General features: G+C 38.3%; 1 protein-coding gene across 1 annotated transcript; it reads left to right on the top strand.

Moving 5' to 3' along the window:
* Window positions 1-111: 111 nt before the first annotated feature.
* On the top strand, window positions 112-23,644 carry LOC139972912 (solute carrier family 66 member 3-like). Its single transcript, XM_071979223.1, has 7 exons — window positions 112-442; window positions 2,227-2,309; window positions 3,239-3,311; window positions 13,517-13,583; window positions 16,667-16,787; window positions 19,009-19,050; window positions 20,510-23,644. Exons 1-7 carry the CDS (start codon window positions 261-263, stop codon window positions 20,599-20,601), a joined length of 660 nt encoding a protein of 219 aa, XP_071835324.1. The 5' UTR covers window positions 112-260; the 3' UTR covers window positions 20,602-23,644.
* The last annotated feature ends 491 nt before the right edge of the window (window positions 23,645-24,135 follow it).

Genomic DNA, 24,135 nt, shown 5'->3' with positions numbered 1-24,135 from the left:
TCTGGTTTTCCTGACATAGTTGTGAGCAGCTTGGCGATGTCAGACATTGTGTTCCTTTCTCATCCGCCAGGGCAGTTACGTAAAAGGTTGCTTGTAAGCGATTTTGGCCGTTTGTAAGAATCAGTCTCTGAAGCTATCACAAGTGGCAAGGGATATCTTTCAGTTGCATGCGACAAGCACTGCTAAAAGAACTGAATGACGTACCATAGCTAGCCCTACTTGCTTGTCACTGCACTCATTTACCCTGCGCAAAAGTTACAATGGATCAAACCACAGAAAGCTCGACGAATTACAGTCGTAATTTGACTCTATTTTTACAGGTTTTGAACATATTGTGTATTGTACCATGTATTGTTATGAAGGTGCCTCAAGTGTCATTGCTGTGGAGATCCAAAAAGACGACAGGACTTAGTCTCATGAGCATTTTATTGGAATTTTATGTGTAAGTATAGGCCTAGGGCTTAGTGGCCGTCCTGGATCACTACATCCAGGACTGCACAGTGTTATGGTAATAGTATTGTCCAACTATAGTAATGCTGGGTTCATATTCAGTTATTGCGTAACAAACAACAGGAAATTTCTGCTGGGTACCTAGATCATGCCTTGATCATAGTGCCAAAGGCAATACTCTGCATAAACGTATTCGAGGAGTCTACCACCCTGCCGATTTAACAAATAGCCTAAGTTTGAATATTCTGCCAAACGGATATTCAGCGTTTTCCTTGAGTACTGTGACTTGTGAGTGTGACCTTAGGTCCAATTGCAGGGAATGGAGTCAAGACATGTATCTTTGTACACATAATATTACATTAAGCAACATAATTGTGCCTTATGTGAATCAGTGAGATTTTCTAACTACAAAGATAGCCTAACATACAGAATGCATGAAGAAATGTGCAAATTCTCTATGCAAAAATGTTAGGCCATAGAATGCCAGTAAACCAGAATTACGTAGTATAAGGTGAGCTAGGTACTGTAGTGTTAACATTACACTTGGTCAACTTTGTATCGCTTTTCGTTTGCTCATTTTTCAAACCATTAACAATTACGTGAGGCATAACCTATGTTTTGAACTAATGAAAAACAATCTATAGACCCAAATTTTGCATACAGAATCAAGGAAAGTCATGTTTTTCGTAAAGACTTGTCAACCCTTTTTCGTATAGGCACACCGACAATTCACCCCACACTACACATTGACAGTGTTTCCACTCCAGCCACATCATGACTGTGTTACTGTAGGAGTGTTAGCTCATTGGTTAACGCAGGTGCCTTCCAATCATGAGGTCCCCAGTTCGAGTCACTCCAAGATTAATGTATGTCATCCAGTTACAGAGTTGTTGACAATTAATAATCATGAACGTTAAATATGAATATAAAGAGACTGACTTCGGTCAGCTTGCGGCTTTGATAAGCCAATGGGGCTTCTTCGCGAGTTCCTGCTTGCAGGAGGATCTAAAAAACATACATACATACAGTGCAAATTTTACAAGAAGTGATGTGTGTGCCATCTACAGAATTCCTAATGGCCTACAGTGAACCATATGCATGCCTAGGCTCTACATTGAGCATCCTGTTACTGTTCAACACTTACCTGCTTTCACTAGCTTTAATACGGCATAAGAGAACTAGCAATACACTGGTCTGGCTACACACATTCACACTTTTAGTTTCTTCCAGTATATATCCCAGAAATAGTGAGAGACAAGCAGGCAGAGAGTGGTACAGTACTTACCAGTTTAATGCTAGTAACTCTCTCCATTTGCACTTTGAAACTACCTAAGAAATACCATTTCGCCTGAAATCTTGAGTCGTGGGTGGAGTTGGATGGCATCATATAACATGTGAACTTTGTGAAGCATGGAGCATAGCATGGAGGGAGGGAGGGGAACCTTTATCGTCAAAATACATGGAAGTCTTAGCCATTGGCAGTTGTAACCATTGTTATTGGACGTGATCCTTTGCCAACATTTACAAGTTATATTGGCATCATCTGGATTGCATGAGCCAAATGTGCCTATTTGCAAAAGGCTACAAAAGTATCAAGTTTATTTTCAATTAGAAATGAAAAGCGTGGCCCCGGGGGTGGTTCCATTAGAGAAGTCAGGGCCAATTGGCCCTACCAATTTGCGATGATATATCTCTCTATCAGTTGACTGTTATAATACGGTCTTGATGATTCATGCAAGTCAATAACCATTGTCGTTTTGTTTTATTTCCATGCAGATATACTGTGCATTTCCTTTATTTCTTTATAAATGAATATGCACTGATGTCATACGTCGAATACACTTTTCTCCTTGTACAAGGTAAGATGCCATATTGTATTTCAGCAAGTGCTATTGTAGCACTCGAGGCTGTTTGCCAATAGTATCTATAATAATCTGTGATGTTTCTTCCTTAAATATACAAATGAATTATGGCCTTCATTCAAATGTTGTGCAATTGTGCCTCTGTTATGGCAAGAAATGTCACAAAAATGGACAAGTGCTGGATAGAGGATGTTGCCTTTAGTGAAATAAGAAATCCTTTCTGGATTGGAACGACTGTACACGATATTATGATAGTGTCCATAGTGCAATTGGTTGGGACATGTGTATGTAGCAGGAGGCACAGGTTCAAATCCTGGAGAAGCCTGGAAGTTTTTACACGTTCTAACTTAAATGATTCGGCTGGTAATTATTTTGACACATGAATGGCTACTCATGAATGAGAGATTCCGATACTTTAAGGCCTGTTCTGTGAATATAGTTTACTCCATAATGATGTTTTCATTCTGGCAATTGCACCCCTCCCTCGTTGGTTTTGAAATTACCAAAGAGGAAAGACCATTTTATGGTCCGATTAAAGATGTGACTTTTTGGTTGATATGTTCTGAAATCATTCAATCCGGACTGCTGTTGTGTTAGCTTTTGTAAGTGCTGACAGTAGGAGATGTTGAAGTTACAGATAGGACTGTTAAGTTGGTACACTGAAGCTGTAATTATCAGAAAACCAATTTTGTTATATAATCTTGTTTCTCTCTTGCATGCAATTTGATCGTCATACTTATTCCTATTTGGAAGCATGTGCAACCATTCCAGTTTGCCACTTGTGTGTGAGTCATCTTACAAGTCGTCTTCATACTGTTATGTGCAAACTGTGTACAAACAATATAAATGTTTTTGCACACAAATGCTTGATGAATACAAAGTATTACTTTAATATTTGATGTTTACTATTTCTCTTTTGTCTATAGATGTGATGCTGATAGCGTTTTATTTATTCTTCAATGATATGATCGATGCAAGAGTTTTCATCAGCACTAGTCTGTATCCTTTACTACAACGTAATGGTGATGAAAGTTCATTTCAACATCAACTGTGAAAAATGGCACTCTTTGTTGCCATGGCACCATATATGGTTTTAGTGGTTTTAATGGTTTTTAATTAGAATGATAAGCTTGTCTTTCAAGGAAATGTAAACAGAACCATCATCTTCATAACTAATATGAAGGAGATGTTTGTGATGAAAGCATTGAAGGAAATTCTTGCTCCAGCTATTAAAACATATCGTGATTCAAAAGTACTTTTCTTCTGTCCCCCCCTCCTCCCCTTGTTCTCCCCCCCCCCATCACTCCTCTTCTCATAGCTCTCTTCCACCCTTTTTACTCCACACCTTTCTGTCCTTGTCCTTCTCCAGTTCATTTCCTACCACCTTCCCTTAATCCTCTCTTTGTCCCTCCACTGTTTATCTCCTACCTCTCCTCTTCCCCTGTTGGTTTCTTTCTTTCTTCTCTCCATCCCTTGTCTACTAATCCCCTTACATCTATCTCTTTGTGTTCACCATGCTCATTAACCTGTCTGTATTCTGTGTGTGTTTTTGTCCCTTTTGTTACTGTTACTTGTCATTTAGAAGATCCTGCTAGGACTGAAACGTCAGGCCAACTTACTTAAATTACACCTTCAAAAGTTGTGTCAGAGAGCTGCCATTTTATGTCAATCTGTGATGTCATGGTGTCATAGGGAGGTGTCCTCTTTTCTATATCTTCTCATTTCATATTTTTGTGTACTAGTTTGGAACATTGAACCTGTGATATCTCCCAAATGAATTTTTTTCTTAATGTAGTGGTGTTAAATTCTACCTGGCAATGTTTTGGTACTTACTCCCGTGACAGAGGTGTGAGTCATCGTTCCTGTCTCTGTTTCTCCGAGGTCCAAACATGTGGTTTTAGTAGATTGCGCGGGATGTTAATTGAGTCCCAATTAAGCTGTTATTTATGTTAAATGTTACCTCGTTTTCTGGCCAGTATCTCTTTATATTCTTTTTTAGTATGTCCAGATTGACAAAGGGTTTTCTTGTTTCTGTTAATTTACCTGGATTTTTAAGGGTTTAACAGGCTTTTATATCAATACGCTCGTGATTGGGTCGCCGATTGCGTAGGGATGAGAAGGCCTACAAAGCTTTTCTTTGTTGCTTCCATCATCGTGCTTAACGTAAAAAGAACTGCCGAAAGTAGTGGTGGAAACCAAGTCAAATTTATCAATGTAGAATAAGAGTTTTGTGTCGCCGTTGTAAGGGTGAGTGTTGATTTGATATTTGTCACATTCTATCGCAAGAAATCTAATTATTATCTTGATGTTAATATGTAATTCTTGATCGAATCTTATGACTCTGTATCAATGAAGCTGTCTGTAGCTTTTCAATGATATACTTGGTATAGGGGTTCCACGAATGTTATCGTTAGAAATTCGGGACTCGTGAGAACGTATATTTTCTTTCAATGATCATATCCTCACTTATTTCAATGATCGTATTCTTAAGATTTATTGTCCTAGAAATGATGTACGTATGTTGATATCATGTTTAAGTTTATTTATCATTCCGATGGATCGTAATATTAGATTATTCTTGTTGTAACAGTGCTCATGTTAGGATAGGTAATGTGCCATTACGTAATAGGTGTGGGTTGAAGTGCTATGGAAGCCTGGCATTTTTGTTTGTCAAAATGGCGGCGCACTTTCAGTATTATAAAGTGGGAATATCAAAGTGTTGTTTTGGTTCCCAATGTATGAATTCTGCTACGGTATACGTTAATATGTGTTGACCGGGATTGCAAGGTGATAAAACTTATTTAATTGTTTGATTAAATGTTTTTGATTAAAGACTATGCTTATTGACAGAGTTTTGTAAAGTTATGTAAGATTTGTACTGTTTGTTATTCAACTGAACTGAATTGTTGTGACTTTGGATTCAACCGGACGCAGACTATATAATTTTCAATAAAGAGACATAGACTGTAAACTGGTATATATTTAATTCAAACAGGTTTGGTGAGAGTTCTCCTCTACCTTGGGTATCTCCAACTATGATGCTTGCCATTTGTTGAAGTCAAAACCTTGTATCTATTTTTAGCCTGGTGAGTTATCATGTCAAGGGTCAAGTGTAAATGTTGTAAATAAAGTTTCTTTTCCGTTCATACAGATCCATGCAGTTTTACTCTGTGCATGTTATCATTGATACTGATGTTTTCTGAGAGTTATATTACATGAACCGAAGGAAAATTGTTATGTTGATATTTAGAAACTTAGAAGAGAGTTAAACTAGAAAGTGTGAAGCATTTATATTAATTGTTTGCATACTAATGAGGTTATATTCGCATATTCATATCATTTTAAGTTTTTAAGTGTTTTAAGTGTTATGTTTCATTTTCTCATCTTATGATTTGTTCTGTATGTTGTTTTACAGAGGCTGTTTTATTGTAAGAATAGATTACGTCAACCGCAGCTACTGGTGTCTTCTGTCATTCGTTTGACTGTCCACTCCTTTTCTTAAGCCTTTTGGGTCCATTTCATTGGTGTCAGAAGTGGGATACGGAAGCTACCATAGTAAGACGTTGTGATCATCAGCTGACGTCGATAACCAGAGACAGCACCAAGGAGTAAAAGAAGACAATAAAACAGCCTCAGGCTACTATATATGTACAGGTATTTGATTAAGTTAAGAGTGAGTTTAGGGCCTTATTTGGTGTAAGTAGATACGATTAGGTCGTCCTTTGTAAAGCATAACGTAAGTGAGAAGGGCAAGTGGTGCAGGCATCATGACAGACCCAGATCCCAACGCTGTGAATATGGCCCTGCTGACCCAGCTTTTCAAAGGAGCGATGGGGTTTCAAGGAATTCCAGTGAGTCGCCTTCCAAAATTTAAAGGACCACCGTATGCAGCTGGGGATCTTTCCTTCCTTGAATGGTTGGAAGAGTTTGAAGGGATCATCGTACAGTATGATCTGGAGGACAAAGCCAAAGCACGGGCTCTGATTAATCATTTGACTGGTCCAGCCAAGGAAGAGATAGCGTGTTTGGAAGAGAGCGAGAGAGAAAAGTTTGACGAGGTTGTGTCCTCACTGAATCTCTGTTTTGGCACATACGAATCACTTCAAAGCTTGAGTAGCCTTTTTCACAATCGCAAACAACAAGAGAGTGAAAATTTGTCTGATTATAGTAGGTCCCTCAAGAGATTGTATACGAAAATGGAGACGGCTGCATCATCAAAGGAGGAGAGCACAGCCCTGAAGCAGCTCCGTGACAAGTCTCTTCGAGAGCAGTTCATTCGTGGGGCCAGTGAGACCTATGTGCGTAGGGAGCTGAGACGGATTGACTTATCTCCAAATGTAAGTTCGTTCGAAGAGATGAGGAAGGAGGCTATCTTACTTTTTCAAGAAAGCGAGATGCAGCCCAGACGATCCCGAATCAGAGAAGTATGTGTAGAGGCCCCTGTTGCTGCAGCTGAAATCAAAGAGGATGGAGCCTTTTCTACCCTGTTGGAGAACCAACGTGGACTAAGTGATGAGGTGAAGAGTCTCAAGGAGCAGTTGACATCCCTCCAGAACACGATGCAACAATTTATCAACTCAGCCCCACCACCCGTCGACATCGGTCAGCGTTGGAACACAACTTGCTTTTCTTGCCAGCGTAGAGGGCATATTGCACGGGACTGCCCAAGGAATCGAAGGAATGAGCGACAGAGGTCATCAGATCAGCATCCCCAAACACAGCCAAGAAATAGCCATCCGGGAAACCAATAGTCTCTGCTGTTACGGGCGAAACAGTAGAGTCTTTGGTAACCAATCGACAGCCCATAGCAGTTAGAGTAGGAGAAGTCAACGGGAGAGATAGAGAAGATGCAGAGGTTAGAGTGGTGCTAGAGAAATTGATATCTTCAAGTCCAACGGTCATTGCAGAGATTGAGGGGGTAGAGGTAGGCTGCGTCCTAGACACAGGAGCAGAGGCATCTTTGATACCAGCTGTGGTTTACAGGGAGATACTTGAAGGTGTACTCGGACCGATTATGAATTTGCCTGTCCCTTTAATGGTTGTTGGATTTGGTGATGAAGATGTAAATGTCCTTGGGTTTGTAAGTGCAGTGGTGAAGATAAGGGAACGATCCAGCTTAGTAGCTTTCTTGATCATAGACGGACAGACTTCTGGGAGATCTGAGCAGTATCCTATCCTACTTGGGTGTAATGCTCTGAAGGTTCTAGTGGGTGCCAATGAACCCGTTAAGGAGGGTGAGAGTGTAGAATTGGCTGCAAGGTGTATGGAATTTTCAGATGTTACTCAGGTATGTGAGGCAGAAATAGTCATAGGAGAGGAAAGAGAAGAAGTTGCTGCATGTCAGAATAGAAGTGAAGGATCTCTAGTAGGAAAGTCGGTAGCTGCGCTTGCTGAAGGACAGGGAGGAGAATTGTTGACTAAGAGTGAAGACAGAATTGAAGGTAGTCAGGCTGTGAGTTTAGAGGGTACACCTTCCTCAGATACAGAAGTATATATGCTGGCTGATGAGACAATGGTAGAATTGCCATGGGGAGTGGAACTTCCGGCGCTTGAAAGAAACAAGGTAGATCGTGTAGCTGTCCTTTTACATGATAACTTGAAGGCCTTCTCTAGAGATGATCTGGATCTAGGATTCTGTGATCTCATACCCCACGAGATTAAGTTAACCGATCAGTGCACCCCCATTAGGTTACCATATAGAAGAGTTCCTCCGACACAAACTATAGAGATCAAGGAACTTCTTCAAGGACTGCTTGAAAAGAATATCATCAGAAGGTCGTCAAGCCCCTATGCCAGCCCTGTTGTAATTGTTCCAAAGAAAGATGGCTCCTTGAGACTGTGTGTAGATTATCGCCGTCTGAATTCTATTACAATCAAGGATTCTTTTCCCCTTCCACGAATTGATGAGACGCTAGAGGCCTTGGGTGGATCGAAGTACTTTTCTTCCCTAGATTTGTCTCACGGATACTTCCAGGTAGCTGTACATACTGAATCTGTAGAGAAGACTGCATTTCGTGTGCCGTGGGGACTATATGAGTTCACCAGGATGCCTCAAGGACTTTGTAACAGTCCCAGCACTTTCCAAAGAGTCATGGAATTTATTTTTGGAGATGTCAACTTATCCCAACTGGTATTGTATCTAGATGATATTCTGGTATTTTCCGACAGCTTTGAAGAACATGTCAACCGACTGGGTGTAGTGTTTCAGAGACTCATTCAAAACGGGCTGAAGCTTAAAGGCGAGAAATGTAAGTTTTTCCAAGAAGAAGTAAGTCACCTTGGGCATATCGTCAATAAGTATGGAGTTGCAGTTGATCCTGGGAAAGTTGAAAGAATTATGCAGTGGCCAGTACCTGAAGATGCAGGAGAGTTAAGTTCCTTTTTAGGACTTGCATCTTATTACAGACGATTTGTGCCTGGGTTTGCAGCATTAGCCGGACCACTCCATGCTCTTGTTGGTTCTTCTAGGAAGAAAGCGGGGAAGCGTTCTAAATCAGATTTTGTCTGGACTTCTGAATCCGATGAATCGTTCCAGAAGCTGAAGACACTTTTATCCACTGCACCAGTCCTAGCCTATCCAAAGTTTGGAAGTGAGTTTGTTCTTGAGGTCGATGCTAGTCTGAAAGGATTGGGTGCATGTCTCTTACAAGCCAATGATGATGGAAAACTCCATCCCATTGCTTACGCCAGTCGGGGACTTCGAGGAGCAGAACGCAACTATCCAGATTTTTCTAGCTTTAAAATTGAATTGCTTGCACTTAAATGGGCAGTGACAGAGAAATTCAAAGAGTATCTGATGGGTTCGCATTGCAAAGTATACACGGACAACAACCCTCTTTCACACCTCCAGACGGCTCAACTTGGTGCTACAGAGCAACGATGGGCAGCCCAATTAGCTTCATTTGACATCGAGATCCTTTACAAGCCAGGGAAGTTGAATACGTGTGCAGACGCCCTCAGTCGTCATCCAAACAATCAAGAAGAAGGGGAGAAGTTGCCCTGCAGAGCTACAGTTGCTACTTGTACCATATTTCCTGCTGAAGTTCGTGCACAGGCTGGACATTCTGATCGAGAGAAGCCACCAGATTTTGTTTCTCCCTGCATATTTCCATCATACACATATGCTCAGCTAGCAGCAATGCAACAGAATGATGAAGTACTAGGTGTTCTGTGGAAGTATTGGAAGTCGTCATGGGAGCCTGGTGAAGAAGTTGAACCTTGTTCTTCAGAAGTGAAGAGCTGGTTGAAGGAATATGATCGTCTGGAAGAGTATAGAGGGGTTTTATACAGGAAAGTGACAGGACCTATGGGAAGAGAGTACAAACAACTTTTAGTGCCATGTGTCCTGCGATCAACCATGCTGACCATGTCTCACGATGAGTGGGGACATCAAGGTGTTGGAAGGACTCTGGACACTCTGAAAACTCGATGCTTCTGGCCAGGAATTCACAAAGATGTTCGAACTCATCTGAAGAATTGTTTCAAGTGTGTGACTGCTAAAGTCCCAACGGCAAAGATAAGGACCCCCCAGAGACATCTGCTTGCATTTCGCCCAAATGAATTGGTGGCAATCGACTTCTTGAAACTGGATAAAGGAAAGGGTGGTATTGAAGACGTTTTAGTCGTTACAGATTCCTTTACAAAGTATGCACAGGCCATACCGTGCAGAAACCAAACAGCAACAGAAGTAGCCAAGGCATTGAGGGATAATTGGTTTTCACATTATGGTGCGCCTTTACGAATACACTCAGACCAGGGCAGGAATTTTGAAGGAAACATAATCAGAGAATTGTGCAAACTGTATGGAATCAAGAAGTCACATACCACACCGTACCACCCACAAGGGAATGGGCAGACAGAAAGATTCAATCGTACCCTCTGCGCCATGATACGCTCCATCGATCCTTCCAAGCGACGACAGTGGCCTGAAATGCTGAATCACCTCACTTTTGTGTATAACGCAACTCCTCACAGTGCGACTGGAATCTCACCTTTCCGTATGCTGTATGGTAGAGACCCCTTTACCCCACTTGACCAACTGTTAAGTAAAGTCAGAGATGATTGGCAAGAAGATTATATTGTAGCACAGGCAGAAGCATTGCGAGAAGCTCATGAAATTGCAAAGAAGCGCATGGAGAAGAATCTCTTGAATCAGAAGCGTGCACATGACAGTCTACCTATGAGTAAGCCTTTCCCAGTTGGAGCAAGAGTTTTGCTAAAGCGATGTGCCTTCGACGGTCGCCATAAACTGAAGGATAAGTTTTATCACGAACCGTATGTAGTTGTTAGTATCAACAAGGAGGGTGATGTGTACAGTATTCGACCAGCTTTAGGCGGTGACATGAAGACTGTGAACAGAAGACTTCTGATTCATGACCCTCGTAGTGATCAACCTTGTCTTGCAGAACCAGATGCTGATATTATTGAGAATGAAAATGAAGTTCCACCTGGAGTAGATACTGACGATGACGATGAAAATTTGTGTGAATTGTTACCGCTTTGGTTGTACCAACAAGAGGCAGTACTCCCAGAAAGAGGTCGACTTCCTGTGATAGATGAGGAGCAACCTGTGGGCTGCAGACGATCAGCGAGAGTAAACAAAGGAGTTCACTCAAATCCTGCCCACTTGCCTCGCTCTATTTTGCCAAATGCTGGTGATAGTTAGGTCAAGAACATGTGAAATTATTAATCTTGTCATTTGGTTATTATGTTGTGAGACCTTTCAAGGTTATTGGAATTGCTTGAACCTGTTTTTGATGTGTTTATTTTCCGTTAATTTAGTAAGATTACCATCAGTCAGAGGCGATGATGTTAATCGCGGGGAAGATTGTAGTGGTGTTAAATTCTACCTGGCAATGTTTTGGTACTTACTCCCGTGACAGAGGTGTGAGTCATCGTTCCTGTCTCTGTTTCTCCGAGGTCCAAACATGTGGTTTTAGTAGATTGCGCGGGATGTTAATTGAGTCCCAATTAAGCTGTTATTTATGTTAAATGTTACCTCGTTTTCTGGCCAGTATCTCTTTATATTCTTTTTTAGTATGTCCAGATTGACAAAGGGTTTTCTTGTTTCTGTTAATTTACCTGGATTTTTAAGGGTTTAACAGGCTTTTATATCAATACGCTCGTGATTGGGTCGCCGATTGCGTAGGGATGAGAAGGCCTACAAAGCTTTTCTTTGTTGCTTCCATCATCGTGCTTAACGTAAAAAGAACTGCCGAAAGTAGTGGTGGAAACCAAGTCAAATTTATCAATGTAGAATAAGAGTTTTGTGTCGCCGTTGTAAGGGTGAGTGTTGATTTGATATTTGTCACATTCTATCGCAAGAAATCTAATTATTATCTTGATGTTAATATGTAATTCTTGATCGAATCTTATGACTCTGTATCAATGAAGCTGTCTGTAGCTTTTCAATGATATACTTGGTATAGGGGTTCCACGAATGTTATCGTTAGAAATTCGGGACTCGTGAGAACGTATATTTTCTTTCAATGATCATATCCTCACTTATTTCAATGATCGTATTCTTAAGATTTATTGTCCTAGAAATGATGTACGTATGTTGATATCATGTTTAAGTTTATTTATCATTCCGATGGATCGTAATATTAGATTATTCTTGTTGTAACAGTGCTCATGTTAGGATAGGTAATGTGCCATTACGTAATAGGTGTGGGTTGAAGTGCTATGGAAGCCTGGCATTTTTGTTTGTCAAAATGGCGGCGCACTTTCAGTATTATAAAGTGGGAATATCAAAGTGTTGTTTTGGTTCCCAATGTATGAATTCTGCTACGGTATACGTTAATATGTGTTGACCGGGATTGCAAGGTGATAAAACTTATTTAATTGTTTGATTAAATGTTTTTGATTAAAGACTATGCTTATTGACAGAGTTTTGTAAAGTTATGTAAGATTTGTACTGTTTGTTATTCAACTGAACTGAATTGTTGTGACTTTGGATTCAACCGGACGCAGACTATATAATTTTCAATAAAGAGACATAGACTGTAAACTGGTATATATTTAATTCAAACAGGTTTGGTGAGAGTTCTCCTCTACCTTGGGTATCTCCAACTATGATGCTTGCCATTTGTTGAAGTCAAAACCTTGTATCTATTTTTAGCCTGGTGAGTTATCATGTCAAGGGTCAAGTGTAAATGTTGTAAATAAAGTTTCTTTTCCGTTCATACAGATCCATGCAGTTTTACTCTGTGCATGTTATCATTGATACTGATGTTTTCTGAGAGTTATATTACATGAACCGAAGGAAAATTGTTATGTTGATATTTAGAAACTTAGAAGAGAGTTAAACTAGAAAGTGTGAAGCATTTATATTAATTGTTTGCATACTAATGAGGTTATATTCGCATATTCATATCATTTTAAGTTTTTAAGTGTTTTAAGTGTTATGTTTCATTTTCTCATCTTATGATTTGTTCTGTATGTTGTTTTACAGAGGCTGTTTTATTGTAAGAATAGATTACGTCAACCGCAGCTACTGGTGTCTTCTGTCATTCGTTTGACTGTCCACTCCTTTTCTTAAGCCTTTTGGGTCCATTTCATTAATACCGGTTTGAGGTAAAACAGAGGCCAATGATGAATGATGGTTGGGTTAACTTGTGCAAATATATTTGATTTTATATCTTAGATATCTTGAAATGGGTTGGAACAGTTAATTTGTAACTCTTAGAGAATAGACTGGGATGAAGTATTTGTTCATTTATTATATAAATGTTTTACAACTGAATTGTATTGCATTTTTATTCTGTATTATGCATTCCATTATAACACATGTACACAAACCTGTACATATCATAATGACCTGATTGGTCTATTTTCAGTTTTGACAGGTTCCCTACACGTAAATGAAATGTTGGTTTCTTTGTTCTTTGTTAAACAGCTAGTTACTGTGGAAAAGAAGTATATCCCATTATAATAACATGATTGTAGGGAATCTGTCAAACCTGAAAAGATAGATTTAAGTTGTCATGATAAAGCATAACTTTGTGTGTCTTTATTCTGTATAATGGAATACATAATATATTTGGCTTTAACAAATTAAAATCAAGTTCATTTTATTCCTATAAAGTAATAAAGTTGTTCAACAGTAGTTACCAAATACTGAGTTAAACTAGCCAGGGGCGTCTGTACTGTGATTATCGAACAGTCAATACCATATATTAAACGCCTTAACGACGCTGGAAAAGTTATACTTTCGGAAGCATTGCCATAGCAACAGGGATAACACCTGTTTGGTTACCTTCATTCCTACTAGTAAGTTTATACTCCAATATTGAATTGCTTTTTATGTTATTTTTTATGATATTCTGCCGTGATTGGCTGTATATTCTGCCCTGATCCGCTGATCAATCCCTGTGTCCATATCTTGTCTTTCCCTCAGGCTCCATGTCAGGTCAAATAAGAATGAGTTACGTAGAAGTTAGGTGGTAACATTTTATAATATAGCCTTTTCCCAGAGCTACACTATGATGCATTTGATTTTGCAGTGCAAGTGCTTTATTCTCAAAGTAGAAATCCACCAGAAAGTTGATCTTTGTATGATGCTAAGGGACAGTATGTGGATATGCGTTGTTGTACAGTATGGTTGTGTGTAATGTGTATGTATTTATACATGGGTACATTTTGCACACATGGAAGAACTGAGTGACTCGTGACTTACAGTACATTTCTTACTTCAAAAGCTCTTTTTGACTTTGTATCTCGTTGGATGTCAGGTTTTACAGTTATTATCTTAATACTTTTCATATTTTACATTTGAACATGTATCAAACTGTCATTTCCACACATTCATACAGTACCGCTCACGTATAACTGGACATGTGTACGCGCACAGAATCGTATAAACACGTATAAACACGTACACTCGCGTATAAACTCGTTGACAAAGAAATTGCCGCGTAGAGGCCGCGTAGACACCGCGTATAATCCCTCTACGAGTTTATACGCAGGAAATGCTATTGTGCTCAATGAATAGGGATTAAAGTCGCCGAAAGAGTTAGTGAGATGTTTAAAACAGCCGTTTCTTACATCGTAGTTTAAGAGGTGATATTCACTTTGCAGCGAAGGGGACGAAGGTAAAGTGTTTGATGGCATAGAATTTTTTTTGTTAATTGGGTTTCTATTCAGTGTTTCTTTCCCCGACTTTATTTTTCAGTTGTAGAGGTTCTGTTCCACGGAGGATTAGTTTACTTTGAATAGTTGTCAACATTTTGAAGAAATAATAAAGTACTACTAAGCGTTTCTTTGTCAATTTTTATTTAATTTACCGTTGGTTCGTTGGAATGAAAAGAAAAAATTCCACCGAAGAACTTTGAAGCAGGGCCGGTAAAAAACAAAACATGTTTTTCGCCCGCACAAGGGGCCTCCTTTTTCCTGAATTCCCGGGTGTCTATTCGGATTACAAGCAATCTAAACTATCATTAAATAATATTTTGTAAAGGAAGCCACGTATTCCGAACTAGTATTAAAGCAATGAAAAGAAAAAATAATGGCCGCCCGTTTTTTTTCAGATTTCGTACGAGAAACATTATTTTATTTGAAAAAAAAAGAACAACTCAAACGTATGGTAATTCTTTGTCGCAAGAAATGTGTTATTGGGAAATATGTATTGAAAGAGGCAGAGAATTTGCCGCAAAACGGCGGACCTTTCATATGAAAGTATGTACACCTTCATTGAACATCCTGTTCTCCCTCAGTTGATTTGAGTAGGCCTAGGCCTAGGCTAAAACAAAACTTTGAACAAAAAAAGAGGTGTTACGTAAAAAAAACTTATACTTCTTAGAATGTAGGAAAACAGTTTCCAATTGCATGACTTTTTCCCTTGAATGCCCGTTTGCCAAATAAAAAACATTTAGGATCCACAGACTGATTGGTCATGACAAAAGTGTTCGAGCACAATTTAAAATGGCGCTAAGATGCTTACCAGCTCCATTCAACTTGACATTATAAGAACCAGTTGTAACCGAACATCAGAAGAGTAAAATCCACGTATTCCAACAGTAAGTTTCATTTGAGGTTTTCGTTTTCCTATGTCATGCGTACTAAAACGTGATCACCAAATATCCCAACTGCAGGTGCGCGCGCGGAATATTGACTACCCTGGAAATCTAGGTCATGTCCTGGTTTCTGCTCACAAGCCTGACACCTGTTAATTTGCATTCCATTCTGACCTAACAAGGAGTTGTTACAACCCTGGCAAACTGCCAAAAACGTGCGACACTATATTAACCCGTCTCGTAAGAGAGGAGGGGTGGCCCAAGCAGTCTCCCAGGTACCTTGCTTAGCGCGTGTGAGCTCAACCTTTGCAGCAACGAGCTTTACCCTGGATTCCTGGAAGTACAATTATGTTCGTGAGATTTTACGCCCTGGGATTTGTTTCTCAATGTGTTCAAATTTTGCGAATAACATTTCCTCATTGTCAAAAACAAACTTCGATAACCATTGAAGATAAAAAAAAGGAAAATAACCGGACGATTGAACGGTGAGAAAAAATACACTTAACGTAGGGGTAAAACGTTCGTAACATTTGCATATTACTAGTACTTTCAGATGTTTCCGACTTTTTAAACAGTGTTACATTTCGTGGCGCCTTGTGTGTCTGGTAATGGCGGTACGTTCGGCGTTATCAATAAAAAGCTTAGCAACTTTTAAGGAGCTACGGGAGCTTGCGAGGCATATACGGCGTAACTTTCGTTGAAGGCTAAAAGGTAGGATAGGCCAAGGCCTACCTTGTTCTCATTAATTGTTACCTACATTCAATTTAATGCCCAACGGGAGGAACTCGTATAAATATTAACAGACTGGTGCACATTGTAATTGATAAAGTTTCCTTGCTGAAGTTTTCCTGCACTGATTGTATCGATCGTTTGTACTTCTAGTAGCGCTGTTTTCTTTGTTACTCCTATTCTTAACGGCTTAAGTATATGCTTACTCTGTGGTTGAATATTTTGGAAAGGCTTAGGAGACATTACTTGATGTTGAGTTTACCGACTCTTTTCTGCATCACAGTTTATTCTAACCCATAGAAGCTCTGCTATATAAAGCGGCTGAGAATATCCCACGTTTACAGATTATACGAGATTGTACGTCTTTACGCGCGTATAATCCCTATTCAGGTGCACTGAAGCGAAGCCCTAAGCCGCGTAGACACGGCGTAGACGCCGCGTAGACACCGCGTAGAAAGTCGCGTACAGAAACGTATAACATCGTGTAATCGCGTATAATCGCGTAGATAAACGTAGAGTATACGTCTACGCGAGTTATACGTGAGCGGTACTGTACCTCCCCCTTCAAAGAACGATATATATGTGTTTACTGTTTTCTTTCCCCTGCTCCAGAGTGTTTGTCTACCAATCTCAGTGTCTTCTAAGGGTCTCCAGATTAGAGCAATCATTAATGCCGGAGACTCCAGCAGGGTCAGCCTAGTGACATGGGCCATTGCATTCCTGACAACTCTGGGTAGGTCAATAACAAAATCAGATCAGAATATTGTAAAGGAAATCAGATCAAATGGGCTGGGTATAAGCCTAACAGGGGGAGGGGCTTATAAAAAGAGGCATTTTTTTCACGGAATGTTTTACCCGTCACAAACAAGCTATTAAAGTATTGATATTGTTTGAATATCATTTGTTTTAAATTGCAATATATGCAATAATATATAAATGAACAAAGAAGCATTAAATAAAGTATGGACCAATTGTTGTACAAAGAAGAATGATTAATCACAGGTTAATGTACAACACAGAACCATTATAAATGAGGTTTTTACAGTATTATTTATGATAAGGTGACCATATTTTGCTGACTGAAATCAGGGACATTTATTGCGTGACTGAAATGGGGGAGGGGTCTAAGGGAAAAATTTTCAAGTGCCTAAGGTGCTTAGATGTGAAATGGTGATACTTAGAAGCACTTTTTAAATCAATTTTATTTTCAAAAATGTAGCTTTTTCTTAGATGAAATTCACTTACTTTACGTGGTTCTTTGAGAGCTGATGATTTGCTCATGCTCACACTATAAGTGTTGTTGTGTTGCCGTAGTTGCCAATTATACGGTCGAAAGAGTGCTAGGCTAGATCGATGTAGCATATTTTAGTGTTTCCATGCACTTTACACGGGCCCACCTGAAATACTGGTAATATGTTCCGTTCTGCTACTGAACACTTGACTAAATTTTGTTTTTACAATTATTTTACTAATAATGTGGGATATTTTCGAAATTCCTGAACAATTTGACGAATCGGGGACATTTTCGGGGACACTTGTTCATCGGGGACAGCACACTGTAATCGGGGACTGTCCCCGAAAATCGGGGACGTCTGGTCACCTTAATTTATGATAAACAGAATTTCAAAATTGCTGTGCAAAATATAAACACTTCATTAAGTTTGCCTGTAAATTGCTCTGGTTCACCTTTGTACACACAAATATTACAGGAGGATTGCCCTAACCATCATCTTAATGAGATGTAGTTCTTTGTGATGGAAAAAAAATGACCTTAAAAAAGTAATGAGACGTGGAAGATACAGTATCATGATAAAGTGGCATTCGGCTGCCATTTTGTAAATTCGTAATGTTAAAAGCCACGTTTTCCATTTCTTTGACTATAACCTATTAAGATTAAATTCTGGCTAAAGTCATCCTTTGATACAGAGTTTGACTCGGATTCCAGGAGTTGCACTGAAAGGCATATTGCATTACCGGATTACAGTATCAAACCATAGCCTCTTCTGAACTCAGTGGCAATAACCGTAGTTCAAGCAACACATTACAGTTTGTTAATAAATGTTTTGCAGGGTCACAAAAAGTGAAAATATTTTCTCTCATATGCAGAACTCTGAATTTAAGCAAAAAACATTAATATCATGTTTACAATAGGTCTTTTTGTTATAATGCAGAGAAACTTAATGTCACAGTCAAATCCTTAAGCCTGCTTATTGGATTACTTTTGCCACAAAATTAATTTTGTTATGTTGTAGATTGATAAAAACCACTGCGAGCAGCCCAGATTGTATTTCTATGCCACTTTTAGTTTTTGATAAATGACACGTTAAACATCTGAGGTTCAACAATTAAAATAACTGGACCATAGTCTAACAAACAAACCATCAATATCTTGTCAGTTCCTCAGATGCAACACAAAACCTAGGACTTTTATGACCTTCAATTACTTGGCTACAAAGTGTTACAAATTTGTCAAGGACGAATTGTGTTGAATCTCATCTGAAGGTGTTTTCTGTTGGCTATATGAAACTAAAAGAACATATTTTGAAGGGTTTTTAGGATTTGTTCATGCATGGATTAACAGTTACAAGTAGGCTTCCGTGAGATGCCGACATTATCATCAATTTTATCCTTAAAGCAGCATTCCAGAGATTTTGCATATTTTAAAGATGAATAATCAGAAAAGCAATAGAAACATTACCAGCAATCAAATTTTTTCTTTTATCGTTGGAATATAACATATCAAGACTAGAATTTTTGCCTAAAATAATCCTATCATTGATTTTTTTTACTGATTGATTAAACTTGTGACATCGACTATCGCAAGATTTACCAGTGCGTGGAGTACGATAATTTGCCAGATCATTCAAAACATATACCTGTAGTATGACATGGTAAACTGGAACATCTATTTTGACATTTCATATGAAACATTATACTGTATTATCATTTTGCAGGAAGGATGATAACCTTGGCATTTGACAAAGGTGATCAATTAGGTAAGTTCATTTTACTTTTTGCAGTCATGAAATCAAATATTGTTTGATTACCGTAGTCTCAGGACTGCGAATTGTGCTGTTTGTAATTACGGAGATTCTCCACGTAAAATTTGTAATAATTTCAACCAGTATGCACTGAGCAAGAGCAATATTGTTAGATACTGTACCATGTTGCCTTCATTAATGCAGCTGTTTTCATTTTGGTAGACAAAATCACCAATCTTTGCAAATATTCATTGGAAGATGATTACCGTTGACTAGAGTAAAGGACAGTCCTTTATTGTTTCATGCATGTGTATGAGTTATGACTTGGTAGTACTTACAATATCGTGAGGGTGGTTTGGACAGATATACTGTGCATGCAGAGATTGCCAATAAGGTCAAAGGTCATTTGGATTCAGTAACTGAGATTTGTTATAAATAAGAAATTTACAATAGCCCCAAATGAGCAAAGCAACTCTTACAGAATTTCAGTGATGAAACCTTGGAAACGGGATAGGTCAAGATTAGGTCAGCAGCTAGGGAGCATGTGATTGGTAGACTTGAATAGTCGTTTTTGGTCGATGCCAAAAGTGATTTGTAGTCATTCCAGGTAATGAGTATCATAAAGGCATCACACTTGACATGTAGATGCCCCAGATTGAGCCAAAAAAAGAGATCAGTCGCTGAAAGTCAGTATAGCTTTCAGAATGTGACAATTTTGACAAATCCAAGAATAGTCATGAATTGAATAAAACATCTGCTTGTACAGCTAATAGTCTTTTAAATGTTACTATACCTGTAAAGTCATAAAGTTTGTCATATTGCTGTAAACATAATACATATTATACCAAATTTTGCAGCAGAAATATGAAATCACCCAGGAAGTTAAATGCTTGTCAAATAGAATGCTTGTCTAAAAGGAGTTGCTTTTGAATTTTGAGCATTGTTAAAATTGTACTGTGAATGCATTGCCTGATAAATTGTGCATTGTTAAAAACTTGCTTCTAACTCAGCAATTGATAGACAGGTCGCCACTAATTTCGGCAATTTATAATAGGCACCACAATCTATAAAATGTGAACTGTGTGCTGTTAGGCATATTATTCAGTAGGATGGTACTGTTGAAACTGTAAACGCTTAATGTAGACGTAAATTGCAATACCACCTTCAACACACTATGATATACAACCGTAAATCAGGATGTAATTAAAGTTTCATTGGTTCTTCAAAAATGTGCATATGCAGTTAATAGCTTATTATCTGTTTACCATTATTCAATGGCCTGTGAGTGAAACATGTTCACTTAACCATATTTAATGATCAACGATTCAGTGTGCGAATGGGTAATTCGATGGGATAGTATCTTTTTCAACTTTCATATCAGAAACAGCAATTTCCAAGGAGAAGAAACAGGTCTCTTCAGGTGATCACACCATAATGACTAATTGCTTATTTTCCCTCTTTTTTTTGTTTTTAGTAATGTTTGGCTATTTGGTTGGTATGTGCCTCAACTTTCTCGTCTGCTGTGCAATCATCTACTACAAACCATCACCGAAGAAGTTCAAATGAAGGCCCCAGAAAGTACACTAAAGAGAGTAATGGGCTTTTTCCTAATCAAAGCCTACCTTACACTCATGAAGAGTTAAATTTGGATTGTTATTTGCATTCCATTCATGAAATCAAGTTTGAACTTTAATTTTTCCATTTTATAACTTATTTCAATTTTATTGGTGGCGTTTAAAGATTTGATGGGATTTTTTAAATAGCTTGTGGAATATAGCCGGGTCCTTTTGCAAGTGGTCGTCTTGTTTTTAAGTAGTAACTGTTTTGACTGGAGATGAGATTTAGTGGGAATATGCAGGGTCATTTTAATCGTTTTATGGATATAACTTTTACTCTATCGTGCCAAGTTAATCTTTTAGAAATGATATCTTTTGTACTGGATACAACAATAACATCACCTTGAAACCATTTTAATGCCTGGATTTTCCATTTTGAAGGGGAAGAAGGATATTTGTCGTGTGATATGAGTATTAATTCCAGTGACCAAAACAGTTGACTGTGAAAGTTAGACCCAACTTGCTATGTCTGCAAAGTAACTTCTCTTGACATGAAATTATCTTATACAGAAGTTACATGCTAGGTAGCTATTATACTTTATATTAATTTCAGGACAGATATGTGTCATACATTGTGATTAATATGTGGAATGGATGAGGTACAATTGGTTCTTATAAAGGGGAAATAACTTTGATATAACTGTAAAATAAATTAATGACTATTTAAAAATGTGGTGTCTTTAACAAAGACCAATAACACTTTGATAGCGTATTTATCCGACCTGACTGAATGTGATAATAAGGTCTGAATTTGCTGAGGCTGATAACTTGTTTATTTCAACCATTTCTGGTTGACAAGGAAAACTTCTTAAATCTCACAGAGAACATCATGAAACTGCTAAGGAGTGGAGATGAGGTACAATTGGTTCTTTATAAAGGGGTAATAACTTTGATAAAACTGAAATGTAAATTTAATACTTTCTGTTTTCAGCGCATTCCATGATTAAGCTCCGGATGTATTTTTCAACTTTGTTGATCTGAGTGTCACACATGAATGTTCTTCGATGAAAAGTTTACACAGTTGAGAGGTTGTACTTACAGAAACCAATGTAGAAGGCAAAGTACAATAATATATGTCACATCCTTTCATATTCATATATTTGCTGGGTTTTTGTATTAAAATGACAAAATATGTTATTTAAAATGACCCATTGCTTCTATCCATAACGATATATATATTCTGAATCATAGTTCTTGCCGATATTGCTATATTGTTATAGTTTGTGTACAGTGAACCTTTGCATGAATTGATGAGTCATGAGTTATAAATATGAATTTAACTTGACATCATTTTCCTTCTTGTATTCAACCTACAACTTCGTCATCTATTTGATTTTAGTTGAGCAGAATGAGTTTGCATTTATCATGTCATCTGTATTGTGATATATTTTGTCATTTGAAGTGTAGTCAAGGTTCTTTAGAATACTCAGTCATCAAAAAGTGTGATACCATGAGCCAACAGTTCACTATTTTGTGATGTGCTGCCGTATGTTGTTTACTTTACTATACTACCCAAGGTTCTTTCTGCATCTCAAAACTCTTGTGAGCATGTTTGCCAGTTTACAAGATATAGCATGGCAAAACAAAATATACCAGAATATTTGAATCTTGCACTGAAGTTCAAAGTGGTATGTAATGTCAAAGTTTTTATTTCTTGCCGGAGGCAGAATGAATCGATGCAATGGCAATGGTGTATGTGTATGCATGTGTGTATGTGACACTTACTTGTAAACACTGTAACAGTTCATGGTCATACTTGGTATGTGATTCCGTCTTATTGAGAACAACAACCATGACCTTTTGTTCAAAGGTCATTTGCAGTCAACATCAATTCAAAGTCTGTAAAACCTTGAAATTGTGATAAATCAAAAAGTACACATTTGTTGAACTTCATACTTAGTATGTAGAACCAGCTTAAAGAACAGTATTGAAATTGGTAAAGGTTAAAGGTCACATGAGGTCAACATGTGTCCAAGTATGTAATCCTTGTAAACATGTTATCTCTAAATTTAATCTACAATCTCTGAGTTCTACCATGCTATCATTTTCTTTTGGTGAACATAGTTTGGTCAATTTCAAAATTGGTTCAAGGGATCAACAGGTTATCGCAAATGGTCTCAAACTTTGTCTTATTCTCTGTGATTTATACTAGATGACTTTGACAGTAAGTTGTGAAAATATTTTAACAATGTCATATAAATCTCATTGATTAATAACAATTATTAAAGGGATGGTTGGGATGGCTGATTTGCTAGCTCAAAATTGGTAACAGAAAATGTTAAATTTGCTCATACATCTATGTGTCTATACTTCACCTAGAAAGACTGTTCTTTTTGGATATTTAAATATTTTGGAACCAGAAAGCAAGTTAGCTTTGAACTTTTTTCAATAGGGTTCTTGCACTCAACAAGCTGAATTTGCATACCATGTACTGTATGAAGTTCAACAATGATGTACTTTTTGAGTTTTCATACTTTGACCTCTGTTAACCCCAAGTGACCACTGAAATTCACAAAAAACGAGAGCTTGTTGTACTCAATAAGACAGATCCACATACCAGGTATGAAGTTACTATGTTTGCAAGCGTTACATACATACACACTCACGCCATCACCAAAGCATAGATTCCTTTTGGGTCCTGCAAGGAATCAATAATAATTCTGTACTGTGTACAGTGTATTAATCAATTGATGCCCACAAGTGAGTGCTATAAGTAACAGATGGACATCTCTGTTCTTTTCTGGTTCTCACTTAATTCTTGGACAAATTAACTCACTTGCTCTACATAAGTTGATATTTGGAACATAGATATGTGGAATTTTGTGCAAAGTATATGGCAAGGAATCACAAAGCCAACTGGCTTTCTGGTTAATGGGTATGGTTGAAGAGGATTAATGTATTTCTGCAAGTTGGTTTTGGTGGAGTAATTCTTTTAAATTTTAATTGAGTGCCTTAATTTTGAAATGTTAAAATAAAAGAGGATTTATAAGGTACTCTATTCTATCACGTTCATTTTTTCTAATGTGTCTAAAGATTAGAGGAATGTCTATAAAGGCTTTGATTGTAGTTGTTACAAGTATTGCTGCTGATGTGAGTGTTGTTGCTGTGAGTGATGCTGTTGTGAGTGCTGTTGCTGTGAGTGATGCTGTTGTGAATGCTGCTGTGAATGCTGTTGCTGTGAGTGATGCTGCTATGAGTCCATTGCTGTGAGTGATGCTGCTATGAATGCTGCTGCTATGAGTGATGCTGCTGTGAATGCTGTTGTGAGTGCAGCTGCTATAAGTGCTGTTGCTGTGAGTGATGCTGCTATGAGTGCTGTTGCTGTGAGTGATGCTGTTGTGAATGCTGCTGTGAGTGCTGTTGCTGTGAGTGATGCTGTTGTGAATGCTGCTGTGAGTGCTGTTGCTGTGAATGCTTATCAGTGCTATTGCTGTGTGAGTGATGCTGCTGTGAGTGATGCTGCTGTGAGTGATGCTGCTGTGAG

Source organism: Apostichopus japonicus, chromosome 9 (assembly GCF_037975245.1).
Source record: "Apostichopus japonicus isolate 1M-3 chromosome 9, ASM3797524v1, whole genome shotgun sequence".
Taxonomy (NCBI): Eukaryota; Metazoa; Echinodermata; class Holothuroidea; order Aspidochirotida; family Stichopodidae; genus Apostichopus; species Apostichopus japonicus.
Note: the sequence above shows the minus strand (reverse complement) of the source record. Positions and strands in the feature narration are given on the sequence as shown.

Bases quoted from the DNA above. Each gene is read 5' to 3' on its own strand.
- LOC139972912 (XM_071979223.1), top strand. From the start codon at position 261: ATGGATCAAACCACAGAAAGCTCGACGAATTACAGTCGTAATTTGACT. The intron at 443-2,226 runs GTAAGTATAGGC...ATTTCCATGCAG, and splicing joins ATTTTATTGGAATTTTATGT to ATATACTGTGCATTTCCTTT. The intron at 2,310-3,238 runs GTAAGATGCCAT...TTTTGTCTATAG, and splicing joins CACTTTTCTCCTTGTACAAG to ATGTGATGCTGATAGCGTTT.